Here is a 22,364-nt window from a genome sequence, read left to right as displayed (position 1 = left end):
TACAGGCCAAAACAATTTAACTAATAACACCTATTACACTCGTCTATGTTTTCCTTGAACAAATTGTTTAATAATATTTCACTTTTGTGATTAATAGAAACTTGATTCAAAATTTGGAGAACGCCATTAAATTCATACATTACAATTCACACCTTTTGTACAGAACCTTTCATCCTCCTTACCATTGCCAACTAATTGAATAGATATCCCATCTAAAGCAAACACTCGCCTTCATCTATGTCCATTAGAATTCTAAACACCCATTAGGAATATTAGAAATGAAATGAATAGAGTTGAATAAGAAAATAATAATGCAATGTGAAAGAAAGAACCTTCGCTGCCTTCATCCTCACCCAAGTTTGTCTTTGCACAATAGGCAAACATGACCCCAAAATGGTAGGTCATATGACGCATCCTTGAGCCTTATGAATTCCAGATATTTTACAATGGCAATTGCTCTATTCCAGCAATCGAGGGAAAAAATTCCATGCTATTCAATAGAGTTTGTGGGTAGCTTTTATAGGAAGAATGAGCTCACTCTCTTCAATAGAGTTTATGTGAGTAGTCTTTATAGGAAAAATGGGCCCACAAAAGTACCCTTGGTATCACTAAAATTCTATCACATGACAGAATAAAACTATCGATTCAAAGATGTCTATGCATTAGTCTCTACTTTCCGATCAACAATCCCAGCCACCAATTCTTTTACAAATGAATTGAAACAGTCAGTACAGCACCCAGGCATCAGTTCCGAACATTGATGAACTCGATCAGTGTGGCAACAAGATACTACTTCAAAAGGTTGCACTCTAGACCTTGAATGCTCTATCCCACATGCTGCTAGGATTGTGTGTGTGCAACACCTTGCTATCTCCTTGAATAGGTCCTTTTCTGCGGCCAAAAGAGATGATTTTATCATTATATTCAATGCCAAAACACTAATACACCAGGGAAAATATTAACTAATACAAAACACACAATTGGTACAGAAACTTCAATGCAAAAAATGTAAATTTGACAATTACAGGCATATATGCATAAAGCCAAGTTCGAGAAAAACTCCAAAAGTTCTAGTTTTGCAAAAGTTGATTTGAAAATCATAAAGAGATCTGTTTATTCTTAAGAAATTTGTAAGGCTCCCTCTTCAATTATTGCGATTCTTTTCAGAAACAAATTAGCTCGGTAAAGTCCAGAAATAGAGCAAGAATTTAAGCTTCTAAGCATATTAGCAGCCATTTGTACCAGGAAAACACATGGTGAAACAAATTTTCAGCCTTACCTGCCAAACATTACTGACATTAGCAAAATAAATTGTAAACTATTCCAAAAGCATATTGTTGGGAGAAGCAAACAATTATCACCAAGATGATTAAGGAAGTCAGTGTCAATTCTATGGATTTATCAGACATCTTGAAGAGGGGAATCAAATCATAAAATAGCCTAATTAAAGACAATATTTAAAAGAAGTAATTTTCATATTTAATATATTGATATAAAATGTTAGTATGTTCATATTTTGAAAGCGCACTTTTTTTAAGATTAAATTTCTATTCACATATCAAAAAAAACTAACAAAACATGAGAATGTTCAATCTGGTCTGCCGCTAGGAAAACTAGACCAGAGACAAAACTGAAGTTTGGTTATCAGCCATATAAACCAGTTACTAATAGTAATCAAACGGACTAGAAAACTAAGAGCTAAGCCTAGGCCATGAAGGCCAAAATCAGAATGCATAACTAGACACTGAAACCAGAAAAACACTGCAGTAAACATAAAGAGAACAATCACATGGACTTATCAGAGTCCATAGCTTCAACTGAAATAGGTTCCTTGCTGCTTCCAGGAAAGCAGCCAAAGTCAGGGTGTATGCTAAAGTAAGCTTCCACACGGCTGAATCTTCTGTCCAGGATTGTAAAGTAAACTGCATGTCATCCAGTACCAAAAGAACCTCCTCTTTAGCCTCATTTCTGTCCAATAACACTTTGCCCAATAAGTGCTTAAGGTGCCAATACATGTACACAGTATACATATATTGGCTCTACCCGCCACATGTATGACCCGTGTCAGGTACCCAGTCACCCACATCTGTTAGAACTTCAACGTCCAAAAGAAATCAGCGTTCTCCAGCAAATTCGCACTCATCCTGCTTGATTTCAACTTGAATGGAAAGCGGGGTGTGTTCTCTACAGCCCGGGGAGAGCTAGCAGCTCTTGACTGGGCACGCAAACTCTCCTGCACATGTTGAGCGGCCGCCACCCTTCTCACCCTCACTCTCTGACGAGGCATCACTGACATCAAGGAGGAAGCAGACAACAGCGGGGAGAGTGGTTTTAAAGCCAAGGCTAGAGGGCCATCGAAGATGAAGGGGGATGACAAATAGAGAAAGCCCGGAGATGAATTACAAAAGAGTGGAGCGCATAAGAGGGGAAAACAATAGGGAAACACCAAAACCACTGGAGAACGGACAAAAGCAGCCAAGAGAAAAAGAAGTGGAAGGGGAAGAAGCCAAGAAAGGCTCTATGCCGCGAGGGAAAGGAGGAGAGTGGACCAGACTATTACAAAGATCCCACACCGAGCCAGAAAATCGATATAAGAGAAAACATCTGAAAACCAAAATATATAGAAAATTGGAATGGATACCTGTTGGGAGATGTTGTTTCCGGAGATCTCTTGCTCCAAGAAGAGCCATGATACCGCCAAACTAGCAGATTGATTAACGGAGGATGGCAGCTCACGTGCCATCTGAAACCATAAAACCAAAACATCACCATTTGCCTCATGAGGAAACCTTCCTTCATTTCTTGTGCACCTATGACAGGGCCCTCCGGCGGCCATGTTTCACCAAGAATGCAGGCCATGGATATGCCCAATCTCCAACAGAACTGAACATTTAACATTGTACTGTGGATCAAAATGGCCTCCCTCGAATTCCAACAACCGCTCATTGTTAAAGGTGGTAAAGGATTAATGCTTCTGCGGCGGTGTAATGCCACGTCCCATCCATTAAATCATGGTGCGGTGGTGGCACTAACACCTCCCCCACCCCCACAACTTGTTGACAATCAAGCACCCCATCTGGGGAATTTTGAAAGCAAATTGTTACCATTTTAGGGATCTAGTAATTAACAGAAACATATTGCCCATGACAAGCATATACTAAAACTGTAAAACAATGAAATCCACATAAAAATGCATACCAAAAGGACTCACCTAGGTGCAATCCCCTTGTAAGCTCCACGTCACAGAGCACTCCGTAGTTTAATTTTGGGATAGACATGTACATCAACTTTAAAAATTTTATGAATTTCATTCCTGTCTACATAATTCTTTTGCAAGTCTTGAGTTACATTTAGATTTTGCTTAATCTCGATAACCTCTCACTCTCTTTTCTTAAGCATTTCTGGTCCAAGCATGAGTTTGTTCATTGGATTATCCCAACTCATTGGAGTATTACATTTGTTTCCATAAACAGCCCCAAAGGGAATCATTTTTAATCGATGCCCAATGTCCCATTGGATTAGCCCAACTCATAGGAGTATTACATCTTTTTACATAAAGAGTTCCATTTTTAATTGATGCCTATTGTCCCTTGTTATAAGAAAACTCCACTGGGTGCAAGCAGTCCTCCCACTTCAATGATTTGTCCATCACACGTGTGAATTATGCCGTCCAGTATCATATTTGTTCTCCGTCTGTGCCCATATGGTTGTGGATGAGATACGGTACTAAATTTTAGTTGTGTACCCAATCCTTCAAAGTTTCAAACAGTCATCTCCAAACATTTAATATATTGATATAAATTTTATTATATTCATATTTTGAAAGCAGAATCTTATTATTTTAGGGGTATTCTAATTAACATAAACATATATGATATATCCCATGACAAGGATATACTAAAACAATAAAATGCACATAGAGATGCATACTTGGAGGACCCACATATCTCACCTTCACATCAATTACATATTTCACACGCAAAGAACTTTGATTCGTTTTACTGCTTGTTTAGCTTATGGAAGAAATCAGGATAAAAAATTTGAAAATACCAATGCCATTTACAGCTTGAGCCAACATGTCATCTACAATCCAAAGTGAAAAAACCTTGCACGTGACTCAAATTTACCAATTTATTTGCTTTCCGAACCCCCACAAGGCCTTGCGACTAAGAATGAAATGATTGTGAATGTATTCGATGATTCCGATGGCCAGAGACGGATTAATCCCCAATCAAGGCTAGGGAATGGACAGTTCCAAACACACTGCAAACTGCACTAGAGAATCTGCATTGTACGGAAGCTAATATGAAATTGAACCAGGACAAAGCTCCAAGCAATGACAAGGTAGATTTATAACTTTAACTAAAATTTTGAGATCGTGGTAACTATACAAATGAGCGCAGGCCAGGTAAAATTGCAGCAAGGAAAGTGATCCAGCAAACATGTCCATATGCAACAAGAGCAAGGAAAGCCACTGACCCCCATGCCTTGAGGTTTATATAAAATGAAAATGAGCAACATATGGTCCACTGATAGGTATGACGTTTAAAAGAAGAATAGTGAATCTAAGCTAACCAGAGCAACAAGATTCAATGTGGTCAATATTACAATTCCTAAGAATTAATCATGACCACAACCAGAAATTTCTGAATTTGGCACCACACTCTTCCACATAATATCTGGAATTACCTGACGTTGTATTCCATTCTTTTGGATAAATCAGTATTCACTGAATTATTGGATACGCCAAAACCCATGTGTTTCACTCTTAGTCCTTGTTTATGATTGAATTGATAGTAGCAAGGTGCCCTACAGCCCAGTATGAGGGAGATGTTGTCGCATTGGCATAAATAATGCTATATAAATAATAATAAGAGAATATTACATTAAGAATAAATAAATAAAATATAAGACAAATTTAAATTTATTACAAAATAGACAGATGTACAAATGTACATAACAACACCTAAACAAATCAACCAGCATAGATCCATCTTAAACCTGGATCTATCAAGCACCCAGAGGGATAAAATTCCTTAAGGTGTAATTTTTTTGCCATTTAATACAAATGAATTAATAAATGACACATGATTAAATGATTAAAAATATTACACCTTAAAAAATCTGATCCCTCTTGGTGTTTAATAGATCAAAGTTTAAGATGGATCTATACAAGTGTAGACACAGCCCAGCCATAATCCCTACCTTGGCCCCACAGAATCAAGTATAAATGAGACTATCAAATCCTGATTTAGGGCCTCGGAATTGGCACAACCATGTCTGCCCCTGCTTAAATGCAACAAACATTCAAACTTTGGGTGACTCTAGGATAGGATAGATATAAGGAGCATCCTTCTCAAAGCACAGCCTCCATACCACACTGAGACCCTTGTTGCTTCTTTCACAACATTAGATGTCATATACTCCCTCATAATATATAGAACAGCAATAAAATTTTTGTTTCTTGCCCTTCTGTTATGCACATTACATCATTTTTTTGCAACAGTAACATAGCATATACAAAATAACATCGGCCCAAATGATCAGGACCAGAATTGCCTCAACACAGTTCTAAATAATTTTTTGACGGGACATTTAAGAATATCAAGGTTGTGGCCTGAATATATACACATGTTTTGTGCTTCTAAAGTTCAAGAAGCTGAAAAAATCGACACCTGAATCTAGAAATCATTTAAAAAAAATCGCTTCATGACTCTAGGAAAGCATTTGACACAGTGCCTAGAATTTAACATTTTGGAATAGATTAGAAAAGTTAAAGGTTCCACTTGAGTTGAAAGCTGCTGTGATAAGGTTTACTAAAATGTTATTTCTAAGTTCAAGAACAATGAGGATTGGTAGGAAGAAACTAATTGTAATATATGAGTTAAGCAAGGATGTTCCCTGCACCCTACCCTTTCTGGCATTACATTGACAAGTTAGAGACATGTTCAAAGGAAGCAGGGTGTGCTGGCACTACTTTACGTTGAATAGTCATATCCTTCTTTATGTTGATTATATTATTCTTATGGAGAGGTGTCCCTCTGATATAGACATGCAACTAAGAATTCTCAAGGATTTTGTTCTAGCACAGGTATGATAGTGAACATGGGAAAAACATAGGCTATGATTATCAAATCCAGAAAGACCAATTTTGCTAATTTTTTGTATGACTAACAAGTTTCTTTATTGTTGAATTGAGGCTTCTGTGATCCATATCAAATTTATGAGAGAATTTTCAGCGTAAATCACATGATATTTCATTTGTCGACGTGTTTCGAACCAACCAATGTGTTTCATTGTCAGGACAAGTTGAAGAATCAGATCAAGAATTGCATGTTAAATAGTCCCAGCGAAACCTCCAACAGCTATAATTCTTGAACAGGGAACGGCTATATTGACTAACGGCTAAATATGACTGGGGGACAGCTAGACAGACCAAGGTCATAAAAATAAGTTAATTTCATAGTTGGTTAGTTATATTATCATTAAATTAAAAGTCAAAGGGACATGAATTTTTTAAGGGGTTTTAAATATATATATATATATATATATATATAAATAACAAATTATTTTTAAATGATTATTAAGTTGATAGTTAGTTATAAAAAGTATTAACTATTTAATAAAAATATATAATATAAATATTAGAATAAGTCAAGTGTTAGAAAAAATAAGATTTTAAATATTCAGATTTAATTAATTGTTTCTCTAATTGTCACATTAACCTAGAGGTATTAACTAATTTAACTATTTATATGAATTTACCTAAAGGTCTTTACTATTTTATAAAAAAAATTATATATATATATATATAATTTTTTTATTAATATATATCATACACACACACATATATATATATATAAATTTCTTAAGAAAATAGTTAGTTATAAACAAAAATATATTGATAGACTAAGTCAAGTGATGGAAAGAAAATAGTATAATTAATCATTTATCTTAACTGTTAAATTAACTTTTGATTAAAGTTAAAAAATAGAATAAAGCAATAAACGATGAACCACACTGGTTGGTTCGAAACGCGTCGACAAATGAAATATCATGTGATTTACGCCGAAAAATCTCTCATAAGTTTCTTTATACAAATATCTTAAAATCAACCCTCATCACAGTAACTAAAACTATGGCAACAAGAAAAGGATTAATGGAGGTGAAATTCCTAGTTTGGTCTTGGAAACATTTGCTTCTAGTGCAATCAAGACTAGCACTCCTTTTGGTTGTGGGAAAAATAGAAACTCCTCAATGTTGAATTTTCTAGTGCAATCAAGACTAGCACAAATTTTCAAACTGATAACTACTTAGAATGATATAATTAGACTTCTTATAGCATTCCAATCATTAAGCAGTTATGCATGAAAAATTTCAACCATTAACTTTTTCAATAGAGAAATAGAGATCACAGTAAACAATAAGACGAGACACCAAAATTTAGGTCAGTGACCAGGGCAAAACCCACAAGACGAAAACCCAACAATCTTCCCTCATGATAATGTAATTCATCAAAATGTACATCAGAAATTAGAATATTCCAAACAAAATTCCAATCTCTGACCTCAGTATTTCCAAAGTCAAGCCAATCAAAGGAGAGAGAAAATAGTCAACGTTGGTTCAAGTCAGTCTGCAACATGGGCCAAATTTCAACCTGAGGTAGCTGAACAGAAGGGGCCGAATTTCAGCCTGAGGTAGTTGAACAGAAGGGGCCAAATTTCAGCCTGAGGCAGATGAACAGAAGGGGCCAAAATTTAGTCAAATCAGTCAACGAACTACAGTCAAATTTCGATCAAAGCACAGAAGTTGATCTGCTGTCAACCGTTGGTCAACGAGCCAGAACAGGAGCAAAATTTCGGTCAAGCTCAGTCAACAAACCACAGAAAATCTCAGCCTCCAAAACCAGTCAAAATCTCGATCAAACAGAAGCAAATAATCCCAAGTCAACACTGGTCAAACAGAAATCAAGAGAGCTGGTCAACACAAATATTCTTCTTCTTTCTCCGTCACACGTGTAGATGAATCTCCTTGTTTCAGATCGAATTTTGATGTGATGGATGAGATGTCAAATGAGGTCAATCGAACTTCTATTTATGCGAATTAGGAGGGTGGTTTCGACCATAGGGTCCAATCCATTCAATGAGTGAGGGCAACTCATACTGATATGTGTGGGCCAACCAGAAAACAATGTCCAAGAGGACAAAAAACATTTCATTCTATTCATTGATGGTTTCACAAGAGTCACTTGGATCATGCTAATGATTGATAAGCCTCGGTATTGCAACAAGAATGCTGCAACTCCCAAGGCTACTGACTTTAATTATCAACCCGGGGTTCGTATAAACTCCAAATGAGGCCGGCTTGGTCAACATGAAAATACAAACTTTCCCCTTCCATTTTCCAATGAAAAAACTAACCGTAGCTACCAATTTTCAACACTCCCTCTTAGCTAGGGAGGTACTTTTCATTCTCTCTCTCTCTCTCTCTCACTCACTCTCAAGATCAATTTCCCAGACCAATCCATTGATCTCTCAATAACAACCCAAGAGAGAAATCAGATGTATATGCCTCATCATAAGGAAAGATACATTGCATCAAACTCATCCCACAAGCCAAAACCCAATGGCATCAAGGTGAGTGCCCAACTGACCAATGGGACCAATCAATAAGGCCAACCTCTCCAACCATATGCAATGGTTTCTCAGTCAAGCACAATGACCCACGAGAGTATAGAAGGTTCATCTCCCCAACCATAAACAAGGTCTCTCAATGCATGACCCAAGGGAGATATCCCTATCTCAATATCAATCTCCCCAACTATATAGTCTCTCAATCAAATACAATGACCCAAGGGAGAGAACTCAATAGCAGTGTGCCCTACCAAACCCACTAGTCTCTCAATGAAACACAATGACCTAAGGAATCACTCCAAGCCTCAAAATCAAAAACCAAACTCCCCAACCACATTCATTTCTCATTCAATCTCAATGACCCAAGGGAGTAACCAGGTCAATCTTCCTGACCGTAAACGTTAGTCTTTAAACTAATTCCAAGGAAGATCAATCACATGATGCTATACAATTAATGCTCCCTCTCTCCTAGAGAGGGATTTTCTACAACTCCAAGTTGTTCTCTGAAATAAGCAAACTTCAGTCGGGACAATGGTCTCATCAAAACATTAGCAACCTGCTCATCAATAGGTACATATTTGTCCCTCACAACTCCTCTCTAGACAATATTCCAAATGTAATGACATTTGATCCCAATGTGCTTTGACTTGTCATGAAAAACTGGGTCCTCAAAAAGCTTTACACAACTTTGATTATCACAATATACAATGGCCAATTCCAGCACCTAAACTATGAAAATTCTATCTTTGCAACAATTGATTTATTTTACCTACTTATTTTCCAATAAGTTATTTACTAAAACCCTTTAGTAAACATTAAAATAAATTCTGCTATAGATATCACACCATAATACAAAAACAGATACATGCACAAGAATCAATACACATTGACACAAATATTTTGGACAATTGTCCCCGAAAAAACCCAATGCGGGAAAACCGGTGGAGCAGAGGAGGATTTTATTAATCAACGATTCTTGAATACAATTGGGTGCCACACTGGCTTACCCAACAGAGATAAATTCTCCAGCACTTCTCTCAGTCTCAACGTCAAGGTTGTTGGCCTCTGCACAGCTCCCTGACCCTCTGTGTCAACTCCTGCCTCTCTACGTCAACACTGGGCCTCTCTGTGTCACCCACACAGGCCCTCTAGTGACTGCACAGTCCTGTTGCCTCTGCGTCTGCCTCTCTACCCTCTGCGTTGATCTTCTGGTGTTGTTCTCAACTCTCTGTTACATACCTATTGCCTCTTGCTACGCTCTAGACCTCTAGTTCGAATTTCTCAGCTAACCCCGCTCCAGAAATCGAACTGATTGGTCTCCCTCAGTGTATCTCCAACTGACCCTCAAGTCTTCTTTTATATTTTTCCTGTTGATGAATCAACAATCGAGATTAAGTCCCTAATCAACGGCTAAGATTAAAATAGACTTGATCCTTATCTTTTGGAAGCTTCTCATCCTTATCTTTATTAATACCCATTAATATTTTTATTTCCCTAAGTTTAGACTTAGGAACTCATTAAAAATATTAATTATTTTAATAACTCTTCATCCAGATGGATTTTTCCAAAACGATTTCTGGGTTTTGGAGATCTCATGTGCTTTAGCCTCTCCACCAATTTTCATGGCTAGAGCACATTCGATGCTACCCCAAATCAACATGAACAAACAAACTAGAAAACAACTTAAAAAGCCACACAGCTTCACAACATGTTGAACATGCAACTATATACTCAGCTTTGGTCGTACTAAGAGCGACAAAAGTTTGCTTCTTACTAGACCATGAAATCGTAGTAGAGCCCAAGCTAAAACAGAAACCAAAAGTTCTTTTTTTATCGTCAATGCATTTAGCCCAATTAGCATTAGTAAAACCATGCAATTGATATTTTCCACTAGAAACATATCTCAGAGCATAATCAATGGTGCCATGCAAGTATCTCAATATTAGTTTCGCTGCAACCCAATGCACATGCCAAGGCTCAACCAAGAATTGGCTCAACGCATTCACAGCGTAGCAAATATTAGGTCTGGTGTTCACCAGATAGTTCAATGAGCCAATCAATTTGCAATACATAAAAGGATCAAGCATATCAAAATCACAATCACGTATTGTCTTCAATTTGTCACCATGGGAGTGTCCATGGACTTGTAGTCCATCATGCCAAATTTCTGAAGGATCTTAATAGTGTACTTGCCTTGTCCAACAAAATTTCATCAGGGTTTTGCCATATTTCCAATCGCAAATAGTAATGCATAAGACCAACATCCTTCATTTCAAATTCAAAAATCATCTCCCTCTTACACTAGACAATGAGAACCTCAACCCCTGTCAAGAATAAATCATCTACATAGAGCAGCAAAATCAAGGGCTAACATTCAACAACTTTGAAGTACAAATTCAAATCAACATCGCTCTTTTTGAAACCAAGGCTCAACAAATAGCTATCAATGTTCGAGTACCATGCATGAGGAGCCTGCTTAAGCCCATAAAAGGCTATCTTCAATTTGCAAACATCTCTCTATCATGAATGTCAAAGCCTTGAGGCTACTCAAAATAAACTTCTTCAATGACTCCATTGAGAAAGGCAGTCTTGACATCCATTTGATACAATTTCCAACCTGCAATAGATGCAAGAGCAACAACAAATCTAATAGAAGAATACCTAGCAACGGGACCAAATGTGTCTTCATAATCCTCTCCCTCTTTCTAGGAGAATCCTCGGGCCACAAATCTTGCCTTGTACTTCTCAATACTTCCATCAGCTGCATGCTTGATTTTGTAGATCCATTTGGAAGACAATTTCCCTTCAAGTCTTGGCATGCTTTCCCAAACATCATTCTTCAATAAAGATCAGTACTCTTCAATCATAGCATCTTTCCAAACTTGATGTTTAGCTGCTTCTTCTTAGGTGGATGGCTCAGACGCAATGATCTTGATCATTAATGTTGCATAACCTAAATACTTCTTTGACCTCTTGCTTTCCTAAAAGGTCCCACGAGGTGTTGCATGTCCTTCAGCGTCTTTCAACGTTCTTTCAAGCCAGGTAGATCTCTTTCTAGTCTCAGGTATAGTGACTCTTGGTGAGTCAAAAAATTCATGTGGACCATCAGACTCTTCATGAGAATCAAGTTCCATAGGTTTAGGTTCTTTAGATTTTGATTCCACATTCGTAGGTATAACCTGCATTTCATCATCAAAGTCCAAGTGTGATCCCTTGGTGTTAAGTTTAGGTATGTTCTACGCTTAGAGCAATTTATTTCAATTTTCACAATTAGCTCAATATCTTTTCCAGATTAGCAATCACATCAGCATTAAAGTAAATTGCAGATAGAACATAAACATAAATTGCAAAAAACAAGCCAAGAAAAGAGGACACAAGATGTGGTGCTAGCCAGGGACAAACCCCAATGTGGGGAAACCCTTGATCAATTCTTCTTATATGTTCTTCAACAGTTCAGCACAGAGAGAGAGAGAGAGATAGTACATTTACAACAGAAGTCAACACTTTGACTTGACAAGATAAGAACATAGATCTTCTCTAAGAAGATGTCTCGTGAGGTAACTGATATGGACTCATGTGATTCCATCACCCTATCATAGTGTTGCACCATGTTGCACCATCATACCATGAACATCATCACAGAGTTGTACCCATCTTGTTGTTCTTCATCATCATGTTGCACACATCATGTTGTTGCACCATATCATCATGCTGCACCTCCTTGTGCTGCATTTTCAAATTGTACCTTACTGTGCCCATCATGTTGCATCCCCTTGTGCTGCATCTTGATACACTTATGTTGCACCTTGATACACCATGCTACACCTTGATACACTTGTGCTACAGACCCTGATGCACATATGTTGCACCTTGATACACTTGTGTTGCACACCCTGATACACATATGCTGCACCATAACTTCTGTCATGCTGCCACACAGCCTTAGCAGTTGCCACATAGTCTTAGCATCTAGATAGACTATGATCCCACAGTCCTAGGAAACACACAATGTTGATCTTTGTGTTATAGGAGCTAGGTACGGGTAGCAGTTCCTTTATCTAGACCGCTGATAAGAACCTTTTGTGACAACACATAAGATCTCCTCATCTAAAGAGACCTCTCTCTTTAATTTGACAGGTCTTTAGGACAGCGGACAAGATGTGCACCAAAAACACAACAATGTCTCTTTCTTACCGCAGATAGGAGGTGTAGAAGATTGTGTTTGTTGTTGTTCTTTACTATCACTGGTTAGGGCACCCATGTGCTACAACAACCCTCAAACAGTCACCTAAAACATCGCTCAAAAATTGCGGCCTTCTCAAGGGAGGGTCTCCTCCATTTGTGTCACTATTCTGGATACCTTTCAGCCCAAGAAGCCTCCACGCTATCCCTATTTTAGTTAGGCAAGGCCTGCAGCCTACCACAGGGATTATTGTCACCTATTAGCCAACCAAACAGTGTCACCCTTACCTTAAAGCTACCCACAAAGAGTCTGCAATTCTCCTTACCTAACTCGGCCTCCTTGTAGCATGGAACAACCCTCCACGTAGTCAACAAGAGGTTCTAACAGCCTTAAACCACCCACATTGTCCCTACCTTCTTTGCTGGTTAGCGCAGCGAGTTTACTGCCTCTTTTCCAGCGTCTAAGGGTTGTCTCAAACAACGTATGGATTAGGGCATCTAGGGTGTGATAACACTGTTTAGGGTCAGTTGTTAGGCCTCCTTCACCGTGCTAGATCTCCCTTTGAACTGCGGCCAAACCTTCACAAGACCTGCAGCTAGGCCATTCTTCTTTTACAGCGAATAGGGTCTCCTTCTAGACCTGCGTTTAGGGCTTCCTCCTCTTCGACTTCTCTTCCACTAAAACCCAAAACAAGTGGAGAGAAATTAAGGGTGAAGTGTGTGTACAAATGACAATCAAGTCACCTCTTTTTATACTAAAACGTTGAGCACATGTGGGGTTTATTTGGTTGTCGACCGACCTTGACGAATTGTCTTATAACACAAATAAATTCATAACTCCATGAATACTTATCGGAATCGGATGATCTTTAGATCAATACTACACCTCTCGATGAGAGGGATCCAAGAAAAATATCAGCTGCCATAAATAAGATGACCCACATGGAGTTTGGCCCTAGTTTCCAATTTTAACACTTGGGTTTCTAGAAAACAGTATCCTCATCAAAAATAACATCCTTGCAAGTTTCAATAGAACGTTGCCAAGGTAAATAGACCTTGAAGGCCTTTGAATTTCATTGTAGCCAATGAAAGTTCCCTTCTTCCCAAAAGGTTCTAACTTCATCCTTTTCTCCTTTGGGCAAATGAACATAAACAGAACAACCAAAAATTCTTAAATGTTCAACATTGGATCTCTCCCCTGTGAAGACTTCTTCAGGTTTCTTGTAATCCAATATTTGGTGTGGGCATCTATTTTGAACCTAACCAATTGTCTTTGAAGCTTCACCCCATAGAAACATTGGCAACTCTGGATCATGAGGCATGGCTTTGGCAACTTCCATAATAGTTTTATTCTTCGTTTCAACAATTCCATTTTGTTGAGGATAGTAGGGAACTATCAACTCCCTCTTAATTCCAACATCCCTGTAGAAAGCAATCAGCTCCTTGGATACATACTCTCCTCCATTGTCAGACCTTAAAGTCTTGATCCTTCTTCCTATAGCATTTTCAACCTGTGCCTTGAATTCTTGAAACTTTTCAAATACTTCATCCTTGGATTTCAAGAAATAAATCCATGTTTTACAAGAGTAATCATCAATGAAAGTGACATAGTACAAATGACCACCCAAGGACTTGTCAAACATAGGCCCACAAACATCAGAATGCACAAGATCCAAGATTCCTTTGGATCTACTATCACTGCTAGTACATCTTCCTTTGACATTTTTCCCAAGAGCACATCCTTTGCAAACTCCATCATGTTCAATCTTGATTTCAGGTACACCTTTAACAAAATATTTCATTCTAGACAAAGCTTTATAATGAACATGAGTGTACCTTCAATGCCATAGTTCACAAAGATCAGATGTGTTGTGTATCAAGGCTTGAATTGAGTGACCAAGGAAACGATATGGGCCTCTAATCCGTACACCAATGACTTTGGCACATTCAAAGGAGTCCTTCCATACTAGAACTTGTCCATTAACGAATGCAATTCCATACCCTTTGTCTTCAAGAGATGAAATAGACAACAAATTCTTCTTCAAACCAAGAACATATAAAATATTGTTAATCGATACATTACCTCTTGATTCCAATTGGAAGGATGATGAGCCAATGTCATTGACTTCATACTTGCCATTGTCTCCAAGCTCAACCCTTTGGGCTATCTTCTTTTCAACCAAATCAGAGAGATTCTCACGACTACCAGTCATATGCCTAGAGGCACCACTATCCACCAACCAAATTTCATCATGACCTGCAATGGAACTTGTAAAAGCAGAATAAAATGAGTATTCATCATCAAAATCTCTCTTTCTAGGCCTCCTCTTATGTGAGGGTTCATTAAGGTCAATTGTAGAAGCATGGCGCTTCCCTTTGATAATCATTCTTTTGAGGACTGTTGATAATGACCATATGCTTGGCAACGTACACACTGAACATGTGTCATGTCTCTTCTTTCTTGAGAGGGAGGAGGAGGTCTTCTTTGTGGAGCAAGTCCCCTTCTTGGAGCAGATATTGAATTAGGTCTTTTACTTGTACTTCTTCTTTGAAAACATCCAAAGTTTCTTCTACCTTTGCTATTCATTGAGTGGGCTGCAAAAGCTTGAGAATCTTCACCTGGGATTGAAATTTTGCCTTTGGATAGGAGCCTTGATTCTTCTTGAGTGCAAGCAGCGCATAGCTTTGTCAAAAGTGGGAGAAGTTTCTCTTCCACTAATGCTTGTTGCAAAAGGATCCCAAGATTCAGGTAGGTCACCTATTTCTACAACTACTAATTCTTTTTGGATACATGTTCATCAATAGCCTTGAGTTGATCTCTTATTTGAGATATTCTTGCAGAGTATGATGCCAAAGTATCATTTTGTCATATTGACATCATGAAGCTGACCCCATAGACTTATAGATTGATTGATGTTTTTGATGGTGTACAATCCAATGAGGGCATCATACATCTCCTAGGAGGATTTGAGATCAGCAATATAAGGAATCAAATGATCCTTAATAGATTCCACAATGATTCTCATGGCCAAGATGTCATCCTCATGAAACTTGTCCTTTCCTACTTGATCAGTTGGTTCAGTAACTTTTCCCAAAACAATACCCAAGACCTTATTCCTTGCAAGCACTAGGTCAATCCTAGTCTTCCATGCCCTAAAATTTGTAGCTCCTTCAAGCTTGTTCTTTGTCTTCATGAAGGAATTCATGATGAAGATGACCAATCAAAACAAAAGATGTAGAATCCCAATGCTCTTCAAGGTGCTCTCAATGCTCTTTCCCTTCACCAAAGCTCTGATTCCATGTTGATTTTCTAGTGCAATCAAGACTGGTACAATTTTTCAAACTGATAACTACTTCCAATGATACAATTAGACTTCTTATAGCATTCCAATCATTAAGCAGTTATACATGAAAAAATTCAACCATTAACTTCTTCAATAGAGCAATAGAGATCACAGTAAACAATAAGACAAGAAACCAAAATTTAGGTCAGCGACCAAGGCAAAACCCACAAGGGGAAAACCCAACAATCTTTCCTTATGAGAGAGAGTTCAATTCATTAAAATGTACATCAAAATATTCCAAACAAAAATCCAATCATTGACCTCAATATTTCCGAAGTCAAACCAGTCAAAGGAGAGGGAAAATAGTCAACACTACTCCAAGTCATAGTCTGGAACAAAGAGGCCGAATTTTGGCCTGAGGTAGCTGAACAAAAGGGGCTGAAATTTAGTCAAATCACAGTGAATGAACCACAATCAATTTCGGTCGGTCAAAGCACAGAAGTTGACATGCGGTCAACCCTCGATAAACGAGCCAAAACAAGAGAAAAACTTTCAGCCAACCTCAGTCCACGAACCACAAAAAATCTCGGCCTCCAAAATGTCAAAATCTCGGTCAAATAGAAGCAAATAATCCCAAGTCAATGATGGTCAAACAGAAGTCAAGAGAGTTGGTCAACTAGAAATATTCTTCCTCTTTCTCAATGTTACCGAATCCATCAGCCATGGGGAATGGATTCACGGATCCCCGGATCTGATCCGGATCCGAATCCGGATTTGCTTGGATCCGCCTAGGGACCCATATGAAAATGTTTTCTTCACGATAATGTGCACCCCGAAATTCAAATTGCGTTCTTGCAATTTGGGATTTTTACAACACAAAAATACCTATATTCACTGAATTAATTTTCTGCTAATATTCGTTGAATTAATTCCTAACTTTGGGTCCCTTTGGTCACAGGAGAAGTTCATATTCGCTGAGTTAATACTCTATAAATATTTGTTGAATTAATACTCTGTTAACGACAGAAGTTCATATTCGATGAATTAATACTCTATTAATATTTGTTGAATTAACACACTATTAATATTCGTTGAACCCCGGATGCGGGTGGTTGCTAGACACATAGCGCATAAGGCTCGTCCGAAGGGCAGGTGTCCGCCCGGACGAGCCACGCATGCCAGGAGGACACACCATAACTACACCAACCCGCAGCATTTAAGGAAGGAAGTTAAGGTTGATGGCAGTGGCGTCCTGTCGACATTCATTGCGCGTCTTGAGAAGCGAAACATGGCGCTTCATAACTGCAAACTCTCGGACATTCTCCCGCATTTCCCGTCTGCACCTGTTCTGGTCTTGAAGGAGGTGACGGAGGTTCAGCACTTCGGCTCTCATTCAGGCCCTGAGAGCGAATGTGAGTGTTTAGCAGCCACAGAGTTGGGCAATTGGCAGGCTTACGAGCAAGCCAGTTGCGATTCTGAGAATTTGGCAGTGCTGTGTACTTGGGAAACTGGTGGAATTACATACCCGCATCTCTCGTTGGCTCTTGTTCTGGTTTCGAAGGAAGCGGTGGAGGTTCAGTGTCTCGGCTCTCATTCAGGCTTTGAGAGTGAAGGTCAAGGCTCTGCAGCCACAGCTTTGGGCAATTGGGAGGCTAGAATTCGGTCTGGCAGTGAACCTGTGCCAACAGTGGTGTTACACACCCGTCATCTGCAGTTTCGTTGGGGAATTGAACGCCCTGTACAGAGGACCAGGATGCAGCGCAATCGTGGAAGGGGTAACAGTGGAAGGCGCGGCTACAGTGGAAGAGCCCCCTCGACTTCTTCCTCAATTGAAGAAACCTCTGAGCGCAGAAGACCGAGGGGAAGGCCCCCGGGCAGAGGCAAAATAGTGGAACCTCCAGCGAGAATGGATTGTGGGCATACGGAGCACCCAATGGTGAGATACCGCCTTCCTTGCACCTTGGCCAATTCCACTTTTTTCGTGACTGTTTCTGTGGAGCACTGCAGCAATCCTTGGGAAGATGATGAAGGCAATCCCCGTGCCAACCCTCCGCGTGTTCCTGGGATTGTTCCCACTGTGGAAATGGAATTCCCTGCTGTTGATATGATGAGGCCCATACATGACCCGGGAGCAGGCCCGAGTGAACCTGTTCGTGACTATGGCGCTGGCCCAAGTGACCGTGGAACGCGCAACCCTGGTAAGGCTATCCTCCAGCCTCCCTGCTGCAAGACGGAAAATGAACCGCAGACAACTGATGAAGATTAGCATGCCCAGCTCGCGCTCCAGGTTTTACAGCAAGAATTTTTCTCTGTCAGCTCCCTCCGCGGTTATATATGTGTCTGTTACTCTGTCACTATGTAATTGTGTCGGTTTTCTGTTATCTCTGTTCTGTGTCGGTGTTCTTCACGTGTTTTTGTCCATGTGTCAGCTACATGAGTGTTGCTCTAAGTTTCCATCCTATGTAATCCTGGCATGAATACTCCTGAGTCTACTGTCTGTCCCAGGACAAATCTTACAGGGCCGCGGCCCTGTTGTATTTTTGATGATGTAACTTTGCTCTTGCTGTAATATAATAGTTTAGCCTTACTTAGAAAAAAAAAAATTATTCGTTGAATAAATACCTAGCTTCGGGTCTATTTGCTCACGGAAGAGGTTATTTCCCAAATAATACTTAGCTTAATACCTGGCTAGTAAAATGCATTCAGTGGGTTGCTTGTAGCCACCATGGCAGGCACCCTCTCTGGGTCATCCCGTCACCAATGGAACATATCAGTAATGTTAGAAATACTATGGTATTGGAAACCAAGGGCTAACCATTCGTTGGAACATGGGGACATTTGGAGACACTTACGGAAAATTTATTAATGTTCTAGAGATTATTCACGTTCAGATGTCGGAGCTCAACTAGTAACTTATTAATATTAATAACTATATAATTTATAACATATAATAATAATAATAATACAGATAATACTATAAAAATTTAAATTTATAATATCGTAAGCTCATATATTAATGAACTCAGCTTATAACTTATTAATATTAACAACTATGTAATTTATAACATATAATAATAATAATACAGATATATTATACAAATTAAAATTTATAATATTGTAAGCTCATATATATTAATTAAATTTTAAAATTTGGTTTTTTAAAGTTAAGTTTTATATTTATATTTTAATTTCTAAATTAAAATTACATATATAAGATTCAAACTTAGATTTTTAAAAAAATATAATTTAGAATTAAGTTCTATATTTATATTATAATTTATATATTGCACTATAGATAGAAATATTAAAATTTATATATATCTATTAAATCAAATATAATAGTTTATTATATCATATATTGAAAATATATATTTATTATTAAAAATCGCATAAAATATAATTATATATTTAAAATTTTGTATTTTTACAAATTATAATTGCTAATGTTTATCTTCTTTGAAAGTAAGGAAACATATTAATGGCTCAAGGCCTAAAAGTATCTTGCGAGGGTGGAAGTCACCCCTATTACATACCACATACAAGTTATTTTTAGATGGCCAATTTTGTCTACACATAATGATGTAGCTGCATGTTGAGATATTCAGAGTGTATCAACAGAGGTTAGACCAGTAACCATGAATATTGTAGCCTTTTCCATACTATATAATATACATGTCGTTTCCCCGCCGTATCCGGATCCTGGCTTTTAAAAAATCTGACGGATCCGGATCCATATCCGTATCCGCATCCGGATCCGGATCCGGATCCGAATCCTGGTAACTTAGCTCTTTCTCCTTCGCAAGTGTGGATGAATATCCTTGTTTCAGATCAAATTTTGATGTGATGGATGAGATGCCAACTAAGGCCAATCAAAATTCTATTTATATGTGAGTTAGGAGGAGGGCTTTGACCATAGGGTCAAGCCCATTCAATGAGTGGGACAGACTTGACCAAATGAGACAGACTTGGTCAACATGAAAAATACAAATTTTCTCCTTTGATTTGCCAATTAAAATACAAACTATAGCTACCAATTTTCAACACTCAAGACTCTTGTTATCCCTGTTATCTTACATGTATGTGAAGTTTGGAGATTAAAAGCAATACACCCTATCCTATCCTCCTCATAGAAAACAGGATTCCTAAGATTGCTTCAAACTCTAGTCAAAGTCGCCTATGGATCAAGAGAGTTGGTCATAAGTTGGTCATAAGGATACCAAGTTTAGGCTAATATAAGTGGAAAATTGAGTAGAGCAGGAGGTCCCTATACAAAATATTCATACCATTAAAAACACTATCACATCTAAATTTAAGGAGAAATTGTGGTGCAATATATATATATATATATATATATATATATATAAAAGGTCATTAACCCTAAGATAGATCAAAAATATCTTTCTATTTTAACTAGAACGCAAAGGAAAATCAACAATGATAAAATGAGACGAACTATCACTAGCTCCAGAGTGAAACAAAGCATTGAACAACTCCTAAAATGTCATGGGATGAAAGAATCTGTGATCCTAGCAATACAATGATGGGAGGATGAAAAACACTCTCTCACATTGTCTTGTGTACACCCACATTAAATCTCAATTTCAAAATATTTGTAACAGGACCAACATTCCTAACCTTTTAAGTTTTAACTGATTAAAACTACGAAGATTCAGGCAAGCTTCTCTTATATCTATTTGAGCATAGAAATAAAATTTTAGCAATCCAAGCAATTCCATACAATTTTTTCTTAAGTTCTGATAGACTGAACTTGTTCTCAGTAGACATTAACAATCATCATCATCATTTCAAAGGGACATGAACTAGATGGTCAATCAAGTTGTAACTTGTAAGTATCTAGCTGGATTAAAATTATTTGCATGTGCAGACTTCTGCAAGTGTAGTCCTCACAAGTCAATAGCATCAACCTTCAAAGGCTCTAAAGCTGTTCCTCTCTATCATAACAGCATTCTTCCAATCGTTAATGGAAACTGCTATTGCATTTCTTTATATACATTCAATATTGAACAAAACTTAAAAGCCAATTTTGGGATTCCAATAGACTCTATTTGTGGCACTTTTTTATAAATGTGATAACAGGATAATTTTTTCCTGCATTTTTATTATTTAATTGAAAAAGTATTCATAATCTCCTTTATGAAGACACAGTCATGAATCAATTTTTCCTGCATTTTTATTATTTAATTGAAAAAGTATTTATAATCTCCTTTATGAAGACAGTCGTGAATCAATTTTTCCTGCATTTTTATTATTTAATTGAAAAAGTATTCAGAATCTCCTTTATGAAAACACAGTCATGCAAACTGCAATTATACCCATGTATTATTCTACATAAATAATTATCTTCTAATAATACTCCCAATACAACAATAGAAAAGATTTAGAAGCTTGGAGCTCTGTTTTTTTACAACTAAGCAATCCCCACAAAGAAGACACCATCTGTCTTCCACAAAATTTATCTTCGAAGTTGAGATCTCTCTTTGGTACACACACTGCCTTGTCGATGTGAAAGCCACCCTAAGCACTTCCTAGCACCCCCTAGAAGTAAGGATGCATTTTCATTTACAAGGCAATGTCTGTCCATGTCTTGGTGGACCATGACCCCAAATATAGAAACTATCCCTTTTATATTTTAGCCACACTTCTCACTCAGAAGTTGGATTTGGGTGCTCTGTTTTTGGTTATAAAAATATACAACATTCTTTTGAGCAAACAATAATTCGGGGCAGAATGGCATTCAATTCAATCCACAAATAATATGGTTCCTCAACCCTACAAGATCTCCAGCAAAAATGAAAACTTGAGCTATAAATAGAGCGAAAGACCTTCAAGGTCGAGATCTCTACGCCAGTGAGAATAGAGTCATAGACAGCCAAGTGGTTGAGTCCAATTTACTTGAGCAGTCCAAATAATATACTTTTTCAACCCTACAGATCACCAGCAAAAGTCAAACTTGAACTATAAATAGAGTGAAAAAACTTATACCACAAGAAAGACCTTCAAGGTCGAGTTAATTATCTGGAAAACCTGCATAATTCCATCTTCCTTCAAAAACCTCCCCACCAATGAGATCAGACAACGAAGTGGTTGAGTCAAATTTGCTTGAGCAGCCCAAGTGCCTCAACCTGTTTTTGCCCTCGCATTCCCAAGCATCTTCCAAAGACAGTATATCCTTCCATTTTACCAGTGAACAACTCATACTCACCTCCTGGTGCCCAAAACTTTGGAATCCAAAAAAGCCTTCATT

The 22,364-nt window shown here is 38.0% G+C and overlaps 1 protein-coding gene across 3 annotated transcripts in view; it reads right to left on the bottom strand.

The window, feature by feature from the left end:
• Nucleotides 1-263: 263 nt before the first annotated feature.
• LOC149174415 (uncharacterized) overlaps nt 264-22,364 on the bottom strand; it is a 35,366-nt gene continuing 13,265 nt past the window's right edge. For all 3 annotated transcript variants that reach the window (XM_089419333.1, XM_089419335.1, XM_089419334.1), the window contains exon 4: nt 264-891. In XM_089419333.1, coding sequence (XP_089275459.1) covers nt 656-891 — 236 coding nt within the window. In that variant the 3' untranslated portion in view covers nt 264-655. The remainder of the gene's footprint in view (nt 892-22,364) is intronic.

This window comes from Pinus tabuliformis, chromosome 4_1 (genome assembly GCF_031772625.1).
Source record: "Pinus tabuliformis cultivar Carrire ecotype Pingquan chromosome 4_1, CPIR1, whole genome shotgun sequence".
In the NCBI taxonomy this organism is placed as follows: domain Eukaryota; kingdom Viridiplantae; phylum Streptophyta; class Pinopsida; order Pinales; family Pinaceae; genus Pinus; species Pinus tabuliformis.
Note: the sequence above shows the minus strand (reverse complement) of the source record. Positions and strands in the feature narration are given on the sequence as shown.